The sequence below is a fragment of the Eptesicus fuscus genome, chromosome 7 (genome assembly GCF_027574615.1).
Source record: "Eptesicus fuscus isolate TK198812 chromosome 7, DD_ASM_mEF_20220401, whole genome shotgun sequence".
Classification (NCBI taxonomy): Eukaryota; Metazoa; Chordata; class Mammalia; order Chiroptera; family Vespertilionidae; genus Eptesicus; species Eptesicus fuscus.
In genome coordinates this window covers 16,580,085-16,599,495 of record NC_072479.1, presented here as the reverse complement: position 1 = coordinate 16,599,495, position 19,411 = coordinate 16,580,085, and the positions used below count along the sequence as shown (strand labels likewise).

Sequence of the window (19,411 nt, the reverse complement as noted above, 5' to 3'; positions counted from 1 at the left end):
TAAAATTTTAATAGTAAAGGTATGTCTAGTAACAGGAAGAACAAGGAGGGAGGCTGAAAAAAAATGAAAATACTGATAATTACCTAGGAAATAACACTTGAGCTAAGAAGCATATGATTTCTTTTATATGTGGGATATAAACTGAAACTCACAGACACAGACAAACAACAGCATGGTGGTTACCAAAGGGAAGGGTTGGGTGATAGGGGAGTAGTAAAGGATAAAGGATAGAGAATTTTTCCACAAATTCAAGACTGGAAAATCTTTGATAAGAACCTAAAAATCTTCAGAATCCAAAAAACAACAACAACCCACTGTATTATAAATGTCTAAGTCTATCACATTTTGACAAAATTTTTAACCTCTGAATACTTTATATTTCCTTACATGTAAAATAAAAGGATCAGATGAGATAATGAAGGTGAAGAAAGTGTTCTATAGACTGGAAAACATTATATTAGGCTACACCTGGGATCTGACTTCCAAACAAAAATCAAACTAAATTATAATGATTAGCAAATTATAATATGCTAAGTGAATCTGTATCAACTATTGGTGACACTGCACCATTCCATTACATGAAAACAAATAATGAAAAGAATATTAGAAATCAAATGCCAGAGTTAGAAACCAGGTCCCTCTGCTTTTACTACATGTGTGACCTTAGGCAAGTTTCCACCTCTCGGATCCTAAATTTCTTCACATGCAGAAGGGCAAAATACTTGCTCTATCTATCCTTTTCACTCTCCCTTTCAGGATTATGGTGAGGATCAAATGAGATCATGGATGTATAAACACTGAATATGTTATAAATTGTTGTGCAAGTATAATATACGAATGTGGACTCTCCCTCTACACTTCTATATAACCATTTCATTAGGAACCTTCATTTAAAAAAATAATTTTTTAAGTCGTAACTAATTTTTATGTTTCAATTACAGTTAATGTACAATATTAGTTTTAGGTGTAAAACCCAGCAATTAGATATTTATATAACTTATGAAGTGATCACTCCAAAGTGATCATCTGACACCACACATAGTAATTATATTTTTTACTATATACTCTATGCTGTACTTTATATCCCCATGGACTTTCTGTAACTACCAATTCATACTTCTTAATCACTTCACCCCTTTCACCCCCAAACCTTTTCCATCTAGCAACCATCAAAACGTTCTCTGTATCTATGGGTCTTTTCTGTTCTGCATGTTCATTTATTTTGTTTTTTAGATTCCACATATAAGTGAAATCATATGGCATTTGTCTTTCTCTGTCTGATTATTTCACACAGCACAGCACCTTCCAGGTCCATCCATGTTGTTGCAGATGGTAAGATTTCATTTTTTCTTTTTTTATGGCTTAGTCATTTTCCACTGTATATATGCACCATATCATTATTCATTCTTCTATTGATGGACACTTAGGTTGTTTCTATTATCTTGGCTACGGATAATGCTACAATTAACATACGAATGCATGTCTTTTCAATTTGGTGTTTTGAGTTTCTTCAGATAAATACCCAGAATTGAAATAGCTGGGTCCTACTTTGTCTCTATATAGTCTTTGCTTTGGTCTATTTTGTCTAGTAAAAGTATTAATACATCAGTTTTTATTTTCCTTTTCATTTCCATTGTCATGAAATATCCTTTTCCATCCCTTTACTTTCAGTCTGTGTGTGTGTCTTTTGATTTGAAGTGAGTCTCTTATAGATAGCATATGTAAAGGTTTTCTTTTGTGATCCATTCAGCCACCATTTATTTTTTGATTGGAGCATTTAACCCATTTCCATTTAAACTAATGGTTGATAGGTGGTTGTTGTTTTTTTAATATATTTTTATTGATTTAAGAGAAGAAGGGAGAGGGAGGGAGAGATAGAAACATCAATGAAGAGAGGGAACCATTGACTGGCTGCCTGCTGTACACCCCCTACTGGGGATCGAGCCCACAATCTGAGCATATGCCCCTGACTGGAATGGATCCCTGGACCCTTCAGTCCCCAGGCCAACGCTCTATCCACTGAGCCAAACCAGCTAGTGTGACAATGTACTTATTGCCATTTTATTGCTCCTATTTTTGACCCTCCTCTTCCTTCTCCTTCAAGAAGATCCTTTAACATTGCTTGTAACATTGATTTGGTGGTGATAAATTCCTTTAGCTTTTTTTTTGCCTGAGAATCTCTTTATATGTCTTTCAATTCTAAATGATAGCCTTGTTAAGTAATCTTGGTTGCAGATCCTTGTTTTCCATCACTTGGGATATTTCTTGCCAATCCCTTCTGGCATGCAATGTTTCTGTTGAGAAATCTTTTCTGTTGAGAAATCAGCTGACAATCTTATGGGAGCTCCCTTATAGGTAACTGCTTTTCTGTTGCTGCTTTTAAGATTTTCTCTGTCTTTCATCTTTGGCATTTCAATTATGATGTGTCTTGGTATGGGTCTTTTTGGGTTCATCTTGTTTGGGATTCTCTATGCTTCCTAGATTTGTATGTCTGTTTCATTTATCAAGTTAAAGTTTTCTATCATCACTTGAAGTTGTCCCAGAAGCTTCTTAACCTATTATTTTTTTTTTCTTTTTGATGTTCTGATGGGGTAACTTTCTGCTTCCTCATCTTCCAAATCACTGATTTGATCCTATGCTTCATCTACTCTACTGCTGATTCCTTGTAATGTATTCTTAATTTGCTATTGTAGTCTTCATTTCTAACTGGTTCTATTTTATGTTTCCTATCTTTGTTGAAGTTCTCACCAAGATCCTTGAGTATCCTTATAACCAGTGTTTTGAACTGGTAGATGCTTATCTCATTTTATTTAGTTCTTTTTTTGGAGTTTTGTTCTGTTCTTTTATTTGAGACATGTTTCTTTTTCTCTTCATTTTGGCAGCCTCCCTGTGTTTGTTTTTATGTTTTAAGCAGAGCTTCTACGTCTCCAGGTATTGGTAGAGTGGCCTTACATAGTAGGTGTCCTGTGGCACAGACTCCACGGTCACCTAAACTATGCACTCCTGATGTGCTCCCCATATGGATTGTGTGCACCCTTCTGTTGTAGTTGAGTCCTGATTGCTGTTGGCATGTCAATGGGAGGGATTTTCCCCCCAGGCCAATTGGCCGCAAGGACTTTCCACAACCACCATGGAGGACATGCTGTGCAGTGGCTGACCCCATGGAGTTGGACTCACTTAAGGAGAGCTCTAATGCCTGCTGAGTCCACCCCTTGGGTGTGCTGATCAGGGAGGTGGTTGGATGGTGCTTCAGCATGATCTGAAGCTGTCCACTGGGTGCACTGGCTTTGGGGCCTACCAGGAGGTGCAAGCCAAGGTCAGCTGCCATCTGTGTCCTGCCCAGGATGACCTGTCATGAGCTACAAAGCAATCTGCAGATGGCTGCTACATGTGCTGGGCTTGGGGTGCCTAGAGCAGGCCAAGCTAAGGCTGGCTGCCACTAGTGCCAAGCCTGGGGGCCACTTACCAAGAGGTATGAGGCATGCCAAGGTCAGAAGCTCCGTGAGAGATTTTAAGAAAGTTGGTAACGTGAGCCAAGACTTGGTATGTTTCTTTTTTTAACGATAATATTTTCCCCTGCCTAACTTTTGGACCTTTGATTAACAGGAGTCTGGTCTAAGAAAACTGTTCTAAATTGGTGATTTTCAGTAACCCCCTTTCTTTTTAGCAGAAATGGTCTATTTTCCCCAAAATTACATATCACATAAATTCTCAATAAAGAAAACCAGAAAAAAGAACTACTTTGGTTTAATCAGAAAGTAGGACAGCCAGAATACTACTCACTCAGCCATCTCGCCTTGCCAGCATTTATGGTTCTTCCAAGGAACTTGGACATTCTAAATAGTTTTACAATCACTGTTTTAGTAGGCTTTAAATCCATACCTCCATGATATGTAGGAATCTGTCTTCAGAGGGTGGGTGTGTGGCCTGCAAAATCCGCCATATGTGTTGAGTTTCATCTAGAGATACTTCCAGGAGATCTCCAATCATCATAAGTTCTTCCAGCTGGGCTTTAGCTCCAGGTGACAACTCCAACACTGGAGGTTCTAAACTTCGGGGCACCAAAGGGCTCTTCCGTGGCTGCTTCCTTGGGGTACTAGAACCTTTCCAAAAATTTATAAGACAAAATAAAAATGAAAACTATGAAAAAAATGTAATGTTTCTAAAGTAAATAATTAGGGGAATGGTTCTTTCACTCCCAATAATTAAGACATTCTGATTGATTGCATCAGTATTAAAGTGAAAATGAAATTTAAAACAAATACAGAACAAAAAGATCTAGAATTCTAATACGCACTCTAAAATACTGGTTTAGAGTACAAAACTGGTTCCTTATTGTTTATCCTATGACTGAAGGAAAAGGGGAATCTATAATAATAAAAGCGTAACATATTAATTAGACCGGACGGCCGAATGACCTTCCAGACGACCTTCTGGACAAAGCTGGGGCTGCGAGGGCCGAGGCAAGCCAGGGCTGCAAGGGCCAAGCCTATTGCACGAATTTCGTGCATCAGGCCTCTATTAGAAAAGAATCTCTTAACCCATGCTCTCTCTCCCTTTTAGAGAATACCAACAGATTAAGCATATACCTGCCCTACATAAGTGATTATTTTTCTTTTTCTTTTTTTTTTAAATATATTTTATTGATTTTTTACAGAGAGGAAGAGAGAGGGATAGAGAGTTAGAAACATCGATGAGAGAGACACATCGATCAGCTGCCTCTTGCACACCCCCCACTAGGGATGTGCCCGCAACCAAGGTACATGCCCCTGACCGGAATCGAACCAGGGACCTTTCACTCCGCAGGCCAACGCTCTATCCATAGAGCCAAACCGGTTTTGGCCAAGTGATTATTTATCTAATGAACAGACAACAAACACAGCTGACCCTTAGACAGGCAGGTTTGAACTACACAGATCATGGCCCACTTATATATGGATAACTGTGTCCACTTTAAAGCAGATTTTAAAAATTGGTGTATAAGTGGACCTGTGCAGTTCAAATTCAAGGGTCAACTGTTTTTTTGCTTGTTTTTGTTAATCCTCAGCCAAGGATATTTATTATTGATTTTTAGAGAGAATGGAAGGGAGGGAAGAAGGGAGGCAGAAAAGAGAGGGAGGGAGGGGGATGGGAGACAGGGAGGGAGAAACATCGATGTGAGAGAGACACATCAATTGGTTGCCTCCCACATGTGCCCTGACCAGGGCCAGGGATCGAACCTGCAACCTAGGCACATGCCCTTGACTGGTAATTAAACCCATGATCCTTAGGTGCACGGGCCAAGGCTCTACCACTGAGATACCCCAACCAGAGCAGGTCAACTGTATTTTTTATCTGAGACTGGGAATCTGTGTATGCACAGGGCTGTCTTAAGTTACATGCTAATTTTTGACTGCATGGTGAGTCAATGCCCCTAACCCCTGCACTGTTCAAAGGTCAATTGTAATATGCTGTCCCATAAAATTCTGAATTTTACTATGAAGAGATGAACACCCTCCATTTTCCAGAGGTGTAACCTAAAGCAATGTAACTTATTTTCACTGGGAAAAAAGTGAACATAACAGAGAAGTTATATACAAAGAAAAGGAAAAACTTTCTAACAATTAAAGCTTTCCGAAACTAGAATGAATATTCTTAAAAAGCAACAAGTTCCTTAAGAACTGGTAATGAACAAAAACAAAAAAAGGCTAAATGATTCCTTATCAGAGATTTTATAAAAATGAGAGATGGAACTAGATGACCTCTAAAGTTCTTCTAATTAGAATTCAATAATTCTATGTAAGCTTTCAGATTATCACCTAATGACAGAAAATGCAAATAGGGACATTTTCAGGTTCTAATAAAATTTCATGGCAAAGATTATGTATTTAAGAGGGATTCACAGTCTTGATTAATACAATGGTTTTTTTCTCACTGGTTTCAGGCTACTCTTCTCCACACTGTTTTAAAGGGTAATACCTTGAGAACAACTCTTAGAAGCAGAAGAATAAGCATGTTCTGCACAGAATGAAGGAGCTGTCCACATGTGAGTGACCACCTCCTCAGACTTGATGGGAATCTCTTCATCACAAAAAAGATTGGGTTCCAGACTACTGGAGGACTTCACACTGGCTGTGTCCTGAAGAAGAACAAAGAGGGGTATTATAAATTAGAACCACTTATGGCTCTCAAAGTCTAAAATAATTAATATACATAATGATATTACATATTAATAAACATTAATATATTAATATATTTATTACTTCACAGAAAAAGTTTACAAACACCTGGTGTAGAGTCCTATCCCCAGCAACACAAAAATTATAAGAGTGAGATAGGAGAAAGACAAAAGCTTAATGACTAATATAACACCTGATTCTCCTTGTAGGGTACATGAGATTATCCTTAATTAAGCAGGATACTTAAAAGGTTTTATAACAGGATTCTGGAAGACAATGCCACTCAATGAAAATTTAAGGATAGCAGTTCATTATCTTCTTCCCTATTCAAACAAATTTTAAAAAGCAACAGACAGTACTTTAGTTCCAAATGCTGCCTCTCCCTGACTAGAATTGGAATTGTCTTTTCTGACCTTGATTCTACTCATTTCATTGTAACTCAAGCAGGAAACTTTGTTAGGCTTTCAAAGTGGAAAGGATGGTAAACAGGAGATAATGAAGAAAAATAATAAGTAAAAAGAAAAAAATTAAAAAATTACTTTCCCAAGTGAAGTATGAAATGTGAAGAGGTACAATATTGACTTTGATAAGTTAAAGATAAATTGTTAGCCCTAGAGGAAACACTGAAAAAATAAATAAATAAATGATATAAGAAACCAATAAAAAATAAAATAAAAGAGCAATAGAGGAACAAAAAAAAAAGGGCTTAAAAAAATAAATAGCAAGAGCCCAGCCGGCGTGGTTCAATGGTTGAGAGTCGACCTATGAACCAGGAGGTCACGGTTCAATTCTCAGTCAGGACACATGCCCAGGTTGCAGGTTCGATCCTCAGTGTGGGGCATGCATGAGGCAGTCAATCAATGATTCTCTCTCATCATTGATGTTTTTTTCTCTCCCACTTCCTTCCTCTCTGAAATCAATAAAAATATATTAAATAAAAATAAATAGCAAGATGGCCAACTTAAACCTAACCATATCAACAATTATATTAAATGTAAATAGACTAAACACCCCCAATGAGAAGACAGATCATGTTACTTAAAACACACACAAAAAAACCAAGACTCAACCATATATTTTACAATTACATATATATGCAGAATACAAACAAGAAAGGACCTTATTACATGCTATCTCAAGAGACACATTTTAAATATGAAGACACAGATAGAAGAAACCAAGATGGCAGCATAGGTAAATGCCAGTACTCACAGCATCCCACAACTATGTCAAAATTACAACTAACATACAGAACAACCATCATTCAGAACCACCTGAAAGCTAGCTGAATGGAAATCCTACAACTAGAGAAGTAAAGAAGAAAGCACGCTGAAACTGGTAAGAGTGGTGATGGCATGGATCGGGCTTGTCCAGCACCCATGTAGCTGTTTTTATAATCCAGAGGGAGATCATCCCTGCCGAGGCCACCGTGAGGAGCAAAGGGTCCCAGCCCCACACCAGACCGCCCCCCCCAACCCATGTCCCAGAGCTGGGAAGAAAAGTCCCCATAAATTCAGACTATAAAAACCAGCAGGGATTGTGGCTGAGGGACACAGAGACTCAGGTGTTCCTCTTAAAGGGCCAGGCACAAACTTACTCGGACTCGATTCCTCTGAGCTCCAGCGCCAGGAGAAGTTAGGGGACCCAGACACATAAGAGGAAGAACTGGATTGTCTGGCATCAGGGCAGGAACTTGGGAGCAGCTTGCTACCAGACGGAGGTGCTCACAGGGGTCATTGTTCCTAGGCCAAGAACTCCCCTGTCCTACGGCTGACTGGCAACCATATCTGAGTCCCCATCAACCTGGAATACACTGTTTGCTCTGCTCTGGTGATTCTCTGAGACCCTGCCCAATCCAATTTGCAGCCCCACCCAAGCTGTTTGCAGCAGCTTTTTGATAGGAATGGCTTGTCCTAGCTCAGGCTTCAGACTTTGCTAAAATCTCTCAAAAAAGCTGCAACTGGTGTCAGCATGCCCTAAATTTATCAATAAAAGGCCCAAGATCCAGCACCACCACCAGCCTGCCTTACTTCACAGCTGGGTCTCACCTGGGTATTTCCAAACCTGATACAAATAGGAGGAATCTGCAGATCTCTCTGTAGCTCCTGCCAGGTGGCCCCAGGCAGGGCTGATTCTGCACCTCCCTGGAGACCTTAGAGCCAGTGCACCTGATGGACAGCTTCAGACCATACCAGATTACAACTCCACACAGCCACAAATAACACACTCAAGGGGCAGACTCAGTGAGCACCAAAGCCCCACTGAAGCAAGTCCTGCTCCATAGGGGTGTTTCCTGCACAGCAGCTCTCCCACTGTAGTCACAGCTGGTCCTCACAGCCAATTGGCCTGGAGGTCAATTCCTACCAGTGACACCAACAGCAATCAAGTCTCAACTATAAGACTGCACTCAGCCCACAAAGGGCTGCACCTAGAGTGCCCAGCTCAAGTGACTGGGGAGGCTGAGCAATTGGGCCCCTATAAGGTAACTACTACACAAGGCCACTTTACCAATTCCAGGAGACATAGCAGCTCTATCCAATACATAGAAGCAAACACTGAAGCAGCCAAAATGCATAGACAAAGCAACATGTCACAAATAAAAGAAATGAAAGAAAGCAAACCATGGTTATAAGGTTACTCAAGGATCTTCATCAGACCTACAAGAGACTTAGGGAGACTTTCAAGGATCTTAGTATAATGCCAAAGACATGGAAAAGGACCAGTCAGAAATTAAACATACACTAACTGAAATAAAGAATAATTTACAGGGATTCAACAGTAGAGGATTCCGAGAATCAAATCAATGGTTTCGAATATGAGGAAGCAAAGAACACCCAATCAGAAGAACAAAAAGAAAAAAGAATAAAAAAATAAAGATAGTGTAAGGAGCCTCTGGGACAACTTCAAGCTTACCAACATTCGCATTATGGGGGTGCCAGAAGGAGAATAGAAAGAGCAAGATATTGAAAACTATTTGAAGAAATAATGACAGAAAACTTCCATTACCTGGTGAAAGAAATAGACTTACAAGTCCAGGAAGCACAGAGAGTCCAAAACAAGAGGAACCCAAAGAGGCCCACACCAAGACGCATCATAATTAAATGCAAAAGGTTAGAGACAAAGAGAGAATCTTAAAAGCAGCAAGAGAAAAGCAGTTAGTTACCTACAAGAGTGCCCCCATATGACTGTCAGCTGATTTCTCAACAGAAACTATGCAGGCCAGAGGGAGTGGCAAGAAATATTCAAAGTGATGAATAGCAAGGACCTACAATCAAGATTACTCTACCCAGCAAAGCTATCATTCAGAATTGAGGGTCAAATAAAGAGCTTCACAAACAAGAAAAAGCTAAAGCAGTTCATTACCACAAAACCAGTATTACATGAAATGTTGAAGGGTATTGTTTAAGAAGAGGAAGAAGAAGAAAAAAATAAAAGATAAAATTATGTACAATAGCTCTAGCCGATTTGGCTCAGTGGACAGACCATCAGCCTCTGGACCAAAGGGTCCTGGATTCGATTCCAGTCAAGGGCACGTACCTCAGTTGCAGGCTTCTCCCCAGCCCAGGCCCTGGTCAGGGTACCTGCAGGAGGCAACCAATCGATGTGTTCCTCTCACATGGATGTTTCTCTCTATCTTTCCCTCTGTGTTCCACTCTCTCTAAAAGATCAATGAAAAAATATCCTCAGGTGAGGATTAACAACAACAAAATGAACAATAAAAGGGCAATAAATACATTATCTATCAACAATTGAATCTAAAAATAAAAATAAATAAGAAATCTAATAAACAGAATAAACTGGTGAATAAAATAGAATCAGAGGCATGGAAATGGAACAGACTGACAATTCTCAGATGGAAGTCGGGGTGGAGAGGTGGGAAGAGATTAAACAAAGATCTTATATGCATATATGCATTACCTATGGACAGATAGTAGGGTGGCAAAGGCCTGGGGTGGGGCAGGAACTGGGTGAAGGGGGGCAGTGGGGGGAAAAAGAGGGACATCTATAATACTCTCACAATAAAGATTTTTTTTTAAAAAAGGACACAGATAGGTTGATAAATAGCAAGCTTAAACAAATTACTCTTCCTACGGAGGAAAATTATAGTTCAGTCCCACCAATGGCAAATATGCAGGATGAATGGCCTCTCAGTGAGAAATGGGTTTTATATATAGATCTATCACTCCATCTTATCTGGTACTAGGTCAGACTAAAGTCAAGACAAAACCTACTCTATTTCCACTAAAGCGCAAGCCACCCCCAAGTATTAACAAAGGTGAGAAGAAAAAAATAAAAGAATCTAAGTATTTAACTTGTCTTTCTCTAAAATAAGCAAGTACTGGGATATAAAAAATAACTTCCTGGAAGATAATAATTGCTACTCTTTTATACCCTCCTTTCTAATGTGTAATTCTGCACATATTTGTAATTCTGAACATTTTTCATTTGTAAAATATCCTATATAATAATAGACAAATATGCAAATTGACCATAACTCTGACACGCCCACAAGCCACGCCCACCATCCAATCAGAGCGAGTATGCAAATTAACCCAGACCAAGATGGCTACAGCCACAGAGAGCAAGGTTTCCTAGGTAACAGAGAAAGGCAAGCTTTCTGCCAGCCGTTGCAGGCCTAAGCCTCCACTCAAGCTACAAAGTTTCAATTATAGAAGGTAAACAAATTCAAACAAATGGCGGCAGAATGGAGCTTGAGAGAGCAGGCCAGGGTTGCCGCCGGCAACAGGGGAAGCAAAGCTTTCTACACACCCTGGCCAGGCCCACCTGCTTAAGGCAACAAAGTTTCAATTATAACCCCAACACAAATGGCTGCCGGCAGGCCTCAGAGGGAGCCCTAGGCTTGGCTCTGCTCCAGGCTACAAAGTTTCAATTGTAGAAGGAAAATAAATTCCAGATACCAGGGCCTCTGTTTGCGTTGCCAGGGGGCGTGGACGGCCTGCAAACCACCACAGGCCCCTCGATCAGGCCACCCCACACCCCCAGGGAAACCCCACCTGATCCAGGACGCCCTTCAGGGCAAACCAGCTGGCCCCCACCCCTGTACCAGGCCTCTATCCTATCTAATAAAAGAGTACTATGCAGATTGATCATCACTGCAACACACAATATAGCTGCCCCCATGTGGTCAAAGATCTTGCCCCCATGTGGACACAGGATCACCACCACAAGATGGCCAGCAGGAGCGGGCAGTTGGGAGGCACCCGGCCTGCAAGGGAGGGCAGTTGAGAGGAACCAAGCCTGCAAGGGAGGGCAGTTGAAGGTGATCAACCCTGCAGGAGAGGGCAGTTAGGGGTGACCAGGCTGGCAGAGGAGGGAAGTTGGGGGCAAACAGGCTGGCAGCAGAGTGGTTAGGGGGTGATCAGGCTGGCAGGCAGAAGCGGTTAGGGGCAATCAGGAAGGCAGGCAGGCAAGCAGTTGGGAGCCAGCAGTCCTGGATTGTGAGAGGGATGTCCGACTGCCCGTTTAGGCCCGATCCCTGGGATCGGGCCTAAACGGGCAGTGGGACATCCCTTGAGGGGTCCCAGATTGGAGAGGGTACAGGCTGGGCTGAGGGACAACCCCCCCTCCATGCACGAATTTCGTGCACCGGGCCTCTAGTAAACTATAATATGAATAAACAGTTTCAGTAAAGGTAAAGAATATGCCTTAAAAGGGAATAATTATACAAATATCTGAAAGAAGGTTATCTGAGACACAATCACAAAAGATCTGACATATTGCTTCATTAAATATATATTTCCTAAGTAATAAAATTCTTGAATTGCTGCTCAGAGTGTTTTAGTGGTGATAACAGAATGTCATACAAAATGAAGTAAACAATGCAAAGCATAAATCATCTGTTTTTTAAATACTACAATAAGATCAAATGACTGATTTGATTTTTCTACATAATTATGTACTCTTCTTCCTAAACCAGTATGGGACTCTTCCTTAAGTCAAGACATTAAATTCAACCTATTTCAAGGATGAATTCATGGAGACATAACGAGGGGACATCAAAGGGAAAAAAATCACCAAGCCAAATGCAAATAAATTGGCAAATATAATTTTCATTACACTGTTTGTTCTATGGGAAAATACTAAAGAATATGTAATTTTTTTAATGCAAAAATATCTATATCCAGGTAACTTTTACTTTGAATTGCCATTAAGTCTTGCCACCATTCTTCCAGTTTTCAAGCTGTCAAACACATTGCTAACACTGTAAAATCCATAATTTTATTTTTCACGTTGTCAATACCCCCGGATCAAAATAGAAACTAGGCTGAGACTCATATAAATTTTACAGAAAAGGACTACTACTGCTTACAACCATATCAAACCATAGTTTTGATCCCTAGCCCTGAAGTCATGTAATACTTGTGATGTTTTTTATTCATAGGTTACCAATCTGCTTCCAAGCAAAGCCCATCCTATTTAGCAATTCTATAGTAGTGGTTGATTATTAATGTGCTAGAAAGATAATCCAAGTATTGGAGGCCTCTCAGTTATGGCAAACAGGCAATTCTAGTATTAAGTAACTAACTTATATGTGGCTTGGGCTGCATTTCCTCATAGCTGCTCCTGGTCATTCTATACAAAGATGGTCATTAACTTCAGGGTAACTTCAAGGTACTCAGACCTTATTTTAACAGGGTAATTCAAGTTTCAACTTTTCTCAAGTCTTTATTTCATATAACTATAAATTTCCTCATTAAAACATCCCCTGAATCCATTGCTTTTTAAATCCTCATCTGAGGATGTATTTATTGACTTGAGAGGAAGAGAGAGGAAAGAAGAGAGAAGAAGAGGGAAAGGAAGAGGGAGAGAACATTTCGATATGGGAGATCGAAACATCGTTGGGCTGTTGCCTCCCATACTTGCCCAACTGGATATTGAACCCGCAACTTAGGTATGGGCCCTGACCAGGAATCAAACCCACAACCTTTTTGGTGTATAGGATAATGCTCCAAATAACCAAGCGACCAGGCTGGGGCCCCCGGATCCATTTGTATCTTGAAAAAATATTTCCAGCAAATAATTTACAAGCATCTATGATGGATGGTTTTAATTTTATATTCTGGGAATTCAATGCTGATGATATTCATTGCTCTAAGAATGAGCTTACCTACCTGATTTGCATGCTGCAAAGACCAAAAAAAGATAGTTAAAGGGTAAAGAAAAGATTGCACCCTAGGTTTTCATACAAAAGAGCACAAACTCCCTGGTTATAGGCACAGACTGTAAATAGAACAACAAATAATATTACTAGGTAAACGACAAGGATTTGGGCCTGACACGAAATAACAATAAAAGGCCAATAAAATCCAACACAAAACAAACTTGCCAAAACTTTCTCTTTACCACCAGTGTGGTATCATTATCAAAATAATCATATTAAGGGCAAATAATATATTCTAACTGCAACTGTAACTGCAAATTCAAACCGTAAGGCCAAGTGTAACCCATCTCTGACTATGATATTCAATCTAGATGAGAGACTAAAACAAAGTACCCAAAGCAAGATACAATGGAATTTTAAAAAAATAACTAGATGTTAACAATCAAAGAAAAAATACTAAATCAGCCATGAAAGCTTTCAGTAACTAAATGAATAATTTTGCTAGTCCCTCTAAGCCCTAAAGAGATACAAGGTGCAAAAAATAAAGTTTAAAATTCCACTCTTAAAAGAAAAACAAACCTGTTATTTCATCATCAATCTATATTTTTTGGAGCTTTGAAAAAAAAAATGCTATCACCATAAACTCAAGATAAATAGATTACTAGCTTTCTCTTCTACTCTTAAGCCTCAATCATCTTTTTAAACAAACCCAGTGATCAGATATAAACCCACACACCTGGCCATGTAATTACCTTCATGTCATAGCCATATGTCTCCCGAATATCTTCATCAGAATCTGTTTCTTCATCATCATAATCCATTGTTTGTCGAGGGGAAGAAGATACGCTGCTCACCACCCGGTTAAAAGCAGACTGCTGGAAACTAGGTAAGTGTCCCTAAACAACAAACAATTTCAGGATGAACAGAGAGACACACCATTAAACGGTTAATATGTGATTATGACTACCAAAATGTAATGAACTTGCAAAGTGGCTAACAGAGTTCACCAGTTAGTACAGAGCAAATTATTTGCCCATGATACCAAGGTCCACTTGAATATTATTTCCAAATAATTTTTCACTAAAATGACTTAGGTATATATTCAAAATCCTATGGGTGTATATAGAAAGAAGACATTATGGATAATCTAACTGCTGGCAACTTACTGTTGTCTTCCAAATCAACTAACTGGTAAGATAGATTTGATTTACTACTTACACACTGACAACATTATCTCATGAAATAAAAAAAGAAAATCCTAAACTTGCCTGTAAGTCTGGATTGGCAGCTGCTTTTTGGAGTTCTGCACTGATGATCTTTTCAGTTTTTTCTCGAGCTGCCTGCTCCACCATACGCTGGCTCAACACAGACAGTTTGGCCAGGGCAGAAGACAGTTCATCTGTGGCTAGAGCCTGCCGGGCTCTATCCTGCCAACTCATAGCACGTTCTGTCAAACACTGTAGGGCTTCTCCTTCAGGCAACCGTACAGGCAACTTCTGAAGGGATACTAGGAGTGACAGAATAGTCTCTAGCCTTGGCCTTCGAGACCGCATACAAAGAGGGCAAAGGAATTTTACTTCCTTAGCCTGCCAACTAGACCCTTTTTTCTGGGAACTTGACTTAGGCAGGGGAACACAGCTATTATGGAACCAGTCTTTGCAGAGTTCACACTGCAGCATAAATCCACTGGCTGTCTTGCGGCAAATGCAAAATTTTACTTCTTCTATGCGGTCCACCATTGTCATCTTGGCTAGATTGGCTGCTCTGAGGGAATGCATGGCTTCAATCTCTTTTTGCTCGCGTTCTTTGAAAACTGCCACCTGTACACAAAGAACATTTAAAAGAAAGGAGTCACTGCAAAATACTCCAAAAATACCAAATCCTTAAGGCTGAGGGATCATCTCCAAATTGTGGCCTTAAAATAACAAAGCATTGTCCTTAAAAAAAAAAATAAATCAGTTTTCAATCATTTCCTAAAATGTGGGGCAGTGTGACAGTTTCCATGTAAACATTCCTGTGTGAAATGGGCAAAATGCTACCATATTTGACAATTTCATCAGTAGAGTACTTTGAATTCTTTGTAGGGTGCAGTAGACAATATGCCTTGAAGTCAAGCAACCTAAGTATGAAGCTTGGCTCTTGTACTTATATATTGTTGAACTGAGGCAAAAGTTTTCTGAATCTCAATTTTCTGAAAAATGAGGATACCACCAAACCCATTTTGTTGTTTTAAGGATTAAATAAGATAACACATCAAAATGCTTAACTTGATGCTTGGCACAAGGTAAACACTCAATAAATACTAGCTTCCCATCCACTGGCAATTCATTCCCTGGGAGGAAGTTCTATACAAATCAATTCTTATTTCTTTCTAGAAGGCATCTATGTAATAGTAGAATGACACAGCCTGATGACCAATTATAACAAGATTTTATGTAGCTCATTTCAAAAAAGTAAATGAAGGCAAGTAATATTTAATTATCATGAATACTGTCAGTAGATTTTCTTTTTAAACTTTTATCATTTTGAAATAATTTCCTATTCTATTTGCCTGGTAAGATAACCTGTTAGGCAGGCTCCCTAATGAGAAATCATTTCTGCTGGCCTCAAAATAGGATCATTTGGCAACAATATTGTAATAACTATTTATGGTACCAGGTGGGTACCTGGACTCTTGGGGGGAACACTTTGTAAAGTATATGATAACCACTATGCTGTACACCCGAAACTAGTCCTATATAATAAAACCCTAATATGCAAATCGACCGAATGGCTTAACGACTAGTCGCTATGATGTTCCGACAGGGGGTGCGCCACTCAACCAGAAGTTGGGCTCACAGCTGGCAAGCGCAGTAGTGGTGGCGGGAGCCTCTCCCACCTCTGCTACAGGCGGGCAGGTAAGGAGTGAGGGGTCCCGGACTGTGAGAGAGTGCAGGCCGGGCTGGGGGACCCCCCCCCCCCCAGTGCACGAATGTCGTGCACCAGGCCTCTAGTATAAAATAACGTTGAATGCAAACTATAATTGAAAACTAAAATTGGGAAGAAAAAAAAACAAAAAACATAGGATCATTTGTAGGCAGAAACACCATATGCAACTCCTTACTACATACTGACCAAATTCATTTTTATTTTTCTCTTTCCTCAGGTTCCTAGTCATCTTAACACACATTCTTCCTACTCGCAAACAAAAACCAAAAACAAACAGAACAAAACAAAAAACGCCACCATACTGTACATTACATCCCCATGACTATTCTGTAATAACCAATTTGTACTTCTTAATGCCTTCACCTAATTACCTATAAATATTTTATTGAGCACTCACTATACTGTTGAATGCTACTAAGAAAAGGAAGATATTTTAAACAGCAGCAGATATCAGTAAGCTGATACAATTCCTTTGAAAAGCACAACAGTATTAAGCCATTAAATTCTAACCCAGTAATCCAATTCCTAAGAGTCAAGTGTAAGAAAATAACTTGAAAAAGGAAAAAGCGCCCTAGCCAGTTTGGCTCAGTGGGTAGAGTAACCGCCTGGAGATTGAAGGGTCCCAGGTTCAATTCCAGTCAGAGGCACATGCCCAGGCTGCAGGCCTGATCCCCAGTAGGGGGCGTGCAAGAGGCGGCCAATCAATGATTCTCTCTCATCATTGATGTTTCTATCTCTTCCCCCTCCCCCGCTTTCTCTCTGAAAGCAATGAAAACATATTTTTTTAAAAAGGAAAAAGCTATATACAAAGAAGTTCACTTTATTAGTATCCATAATAGTGAACACTTAGTAACAACCAAATGTTCACTATCAGATAAAAGTTCAGCAAATTATAGAAAATTTGATAAAATATTAAACTATTAAGACAACAATAAAGAACGATATAGAAAATATTTCAGGGAGAGAACAGAATAGTAAACTTTTTATATACTTTGATTATAAATATTAAAAAAATATCTGAAATATATATAAACATAAAGCCAGAGAAAAGTATCTATACTAATAAAAGAGTAATATGCAAATTGGTCACAACGTCCTCACAGTAACAACCGAACAGAAGGCTGCATGGGATGACCAGGCCGGCAGGGGGGTTAGCGAGGGACGACCAAACGACTGAACAAGCAGGCTGCGTGGGGCGACCAGGCTGGCAGGGCGGTTAGTGAGGGACGACCAAACGACTGAACATCAGGCTGCGTGGGGTGACCGGGCCGGCAGGGGGGGCAGTGAGGGGCGACCAGGCTGGCAGGGGGGGCAGTGAGGGGCGACCAGGCTGGCGGGGGGGCAGTGAGGGGCGACCAGGCTGGCAGGGGGGGCAGTGAGGGGCACCCAGGCTGGCAGGGGGGGCAGTGAGGGGCGACCAGGCTGGCAGGGGGGGGCAGGGGGGGCAACCAGACCGGTGGAGGGGGGGCAGTTGGGGGCAACCAGGATAGCAGGGGAGGCAGCGAGGGGTGACCAGGCTGGCAGAGGCGGGCAGTGAGGGACAACCAGGCCAGTAGGGGGGGCAGTTGGGGGTGACCAGGCTGGCAGGGGGGAGGGGGCAGTTAGGTGCGATCAGGCTGGCAGGCAGAGGTGGTTAAGGGTGATCAGGCTGGCGGGGGGGCAGTTAGGAGCGATCAGGCAGGCAGGCAGGTGAGCAGTTAGGAGCCAGCAGTCCCAGATTGTGAAAGGGATGTCCAACTGCTGGTTCAGGCCAAAACTGGCAGTCGGACATCCCCCAAGGGGTCCCAGATTACAGAAGGTGCAGGCTGGGCTGAGGGGACCCCCTCCCCCGTGCACGAATTTTGTGCACCGGGCCTCTAGTATAAAAATAAAAACAGTTAAAAACGTAAAAACAGTGAATGCGCTAATATCTTCACAGAATTTTGTATTCACCATACAAAGTCAAAATGCATATCATAATTTCTTACCACCATGGCTGTATCTCTGGTTTCCTCCAATCCTTCCTCCAGATCACTCAGAGGCTCATGGTCCAGATCCTTTTCTTTTTCTTTTTCTATTAGTTCTTTTACTTTTTTCCTTCTGTTTTTACCACTCCCATATATACCAATGTCAGTTCGGGGACTTAGCACCTATAAAAATAAAACCAAATACTGAGCTCTGGTTTTAACCCTACCAGACCGCTGTACCGATTTTTTGGTAATTTCCGAATCTCTGGTGACTCCTAATTTTCAGTACTTTGCCTAGACCTATTTTCTACAATGTCTCCCAAGTTCCATCTTATTCTAATCACTTGTTTGCATGTAACTAACATTTTTCTATATCATGTTGATTTTTTCTCTTTAATGCTCAGGAGCCCAGGTATAAGGGACAGTTAGGTTCAGGGCCTCAGGTCTGGTAGGTTTAAAAAAAAAAAAATTCTTAAAACTGAAAATAATAAAAGGAACCATTTATTGACTACTCACCAAGTCCTGGGCACTTTCTTAAGGGGTTAACACACATTACCTAATTCAATTAAAAAAAAACAGCCCTCTGAAGTAAGTATTGTCTATATCAGTGATGGCGAACCTCTGACACGCGTGTCAGTGCCATTTCTGATGACACGCGGCCGCTAAGGCAGCCGCATGCCGAGGATGAAACATTTATGTTTTTTAAACTATAAATATTGCGAAATAATGTTTTTTCCCTCAAAGGGACACACTACCCGAGTTATGCTCAGTTTTTTGGCGAAGTCTGAAACACCGAGCTCAAAAGGTTGCCCATCACTGGTCTATATTTTACAAACGGGAAACTGAGGCTCAGAAAGGAAACAACTTGCCCAAGGACACAGGGTTAGTAATTACAGAGCCAGTCCTCAAACATGAAACTATATTTCAAAGCCTATGCCCTTAACTACTATTTATCATTTTTTCATTTTCAATTATAGTTGACATACATTACTATATTAATTTCAGGTATACACCCCAGTAATTAGACATTACATAACTTACTAAGTCATCATCCTGATAAACCTTGAACCCATCTGACATGATACAGAGCTATTAGGATATGATTGACTACTAGTAGCCCTGTGCATGAATCCTTGGGCCAGTACGTCGCTGCCGCCCTCCTATAGCTCTCTGCCCGCTGCCCCGCCCTCCTGTAGCTCCCATCACCCTCCCCTCATAGCTTGCTGCCCTGCCCCCTCCTGTAGATCTCCACTACC

At 40.6% G+C, this 19,411-nt stretch overlaps 1 protein-coding gene across 4 annotated transcripts in view; it reads right to left on the bottom strand.

Annotated features, from left to right (window-relative positions):
- Nucleotides 1-19,411, bottom strand: part of KDM5A (lysine demethylase 5A) — a 103,702-nt gene that overhangs the window by 12,498 nt on the left and 71,793 nt on the right. For all 4 annotated transcript variants that reach the window (XM_054718773.1, XM_054718771.1, XM_054718772.1 and 1 more), the window contains 5 exons: nt 18,177-18,338; nt 14,550-15,101; nt 14,034-14,177; nt 5,959-6,118; nt 3,883-4,103 (listed from right to left, as the gene is read on the bottom strand). In XM_054718773.1, the coding sequence (XP_054574748.1) occupies nt 3,883-4,103; nt 5,959-6,118; nt 14,034-14,177; nt 14,550-15,101; nt 18,177-18,338 (1,239 nt within the window). The remainder of the gene's footprint in view (nt 1-3,882; nt 4,104-5,958; nt 6,119-14,033; nt 14,178-14,549; nt 15,102-18,176; nt 18,339-19,411) is intronic.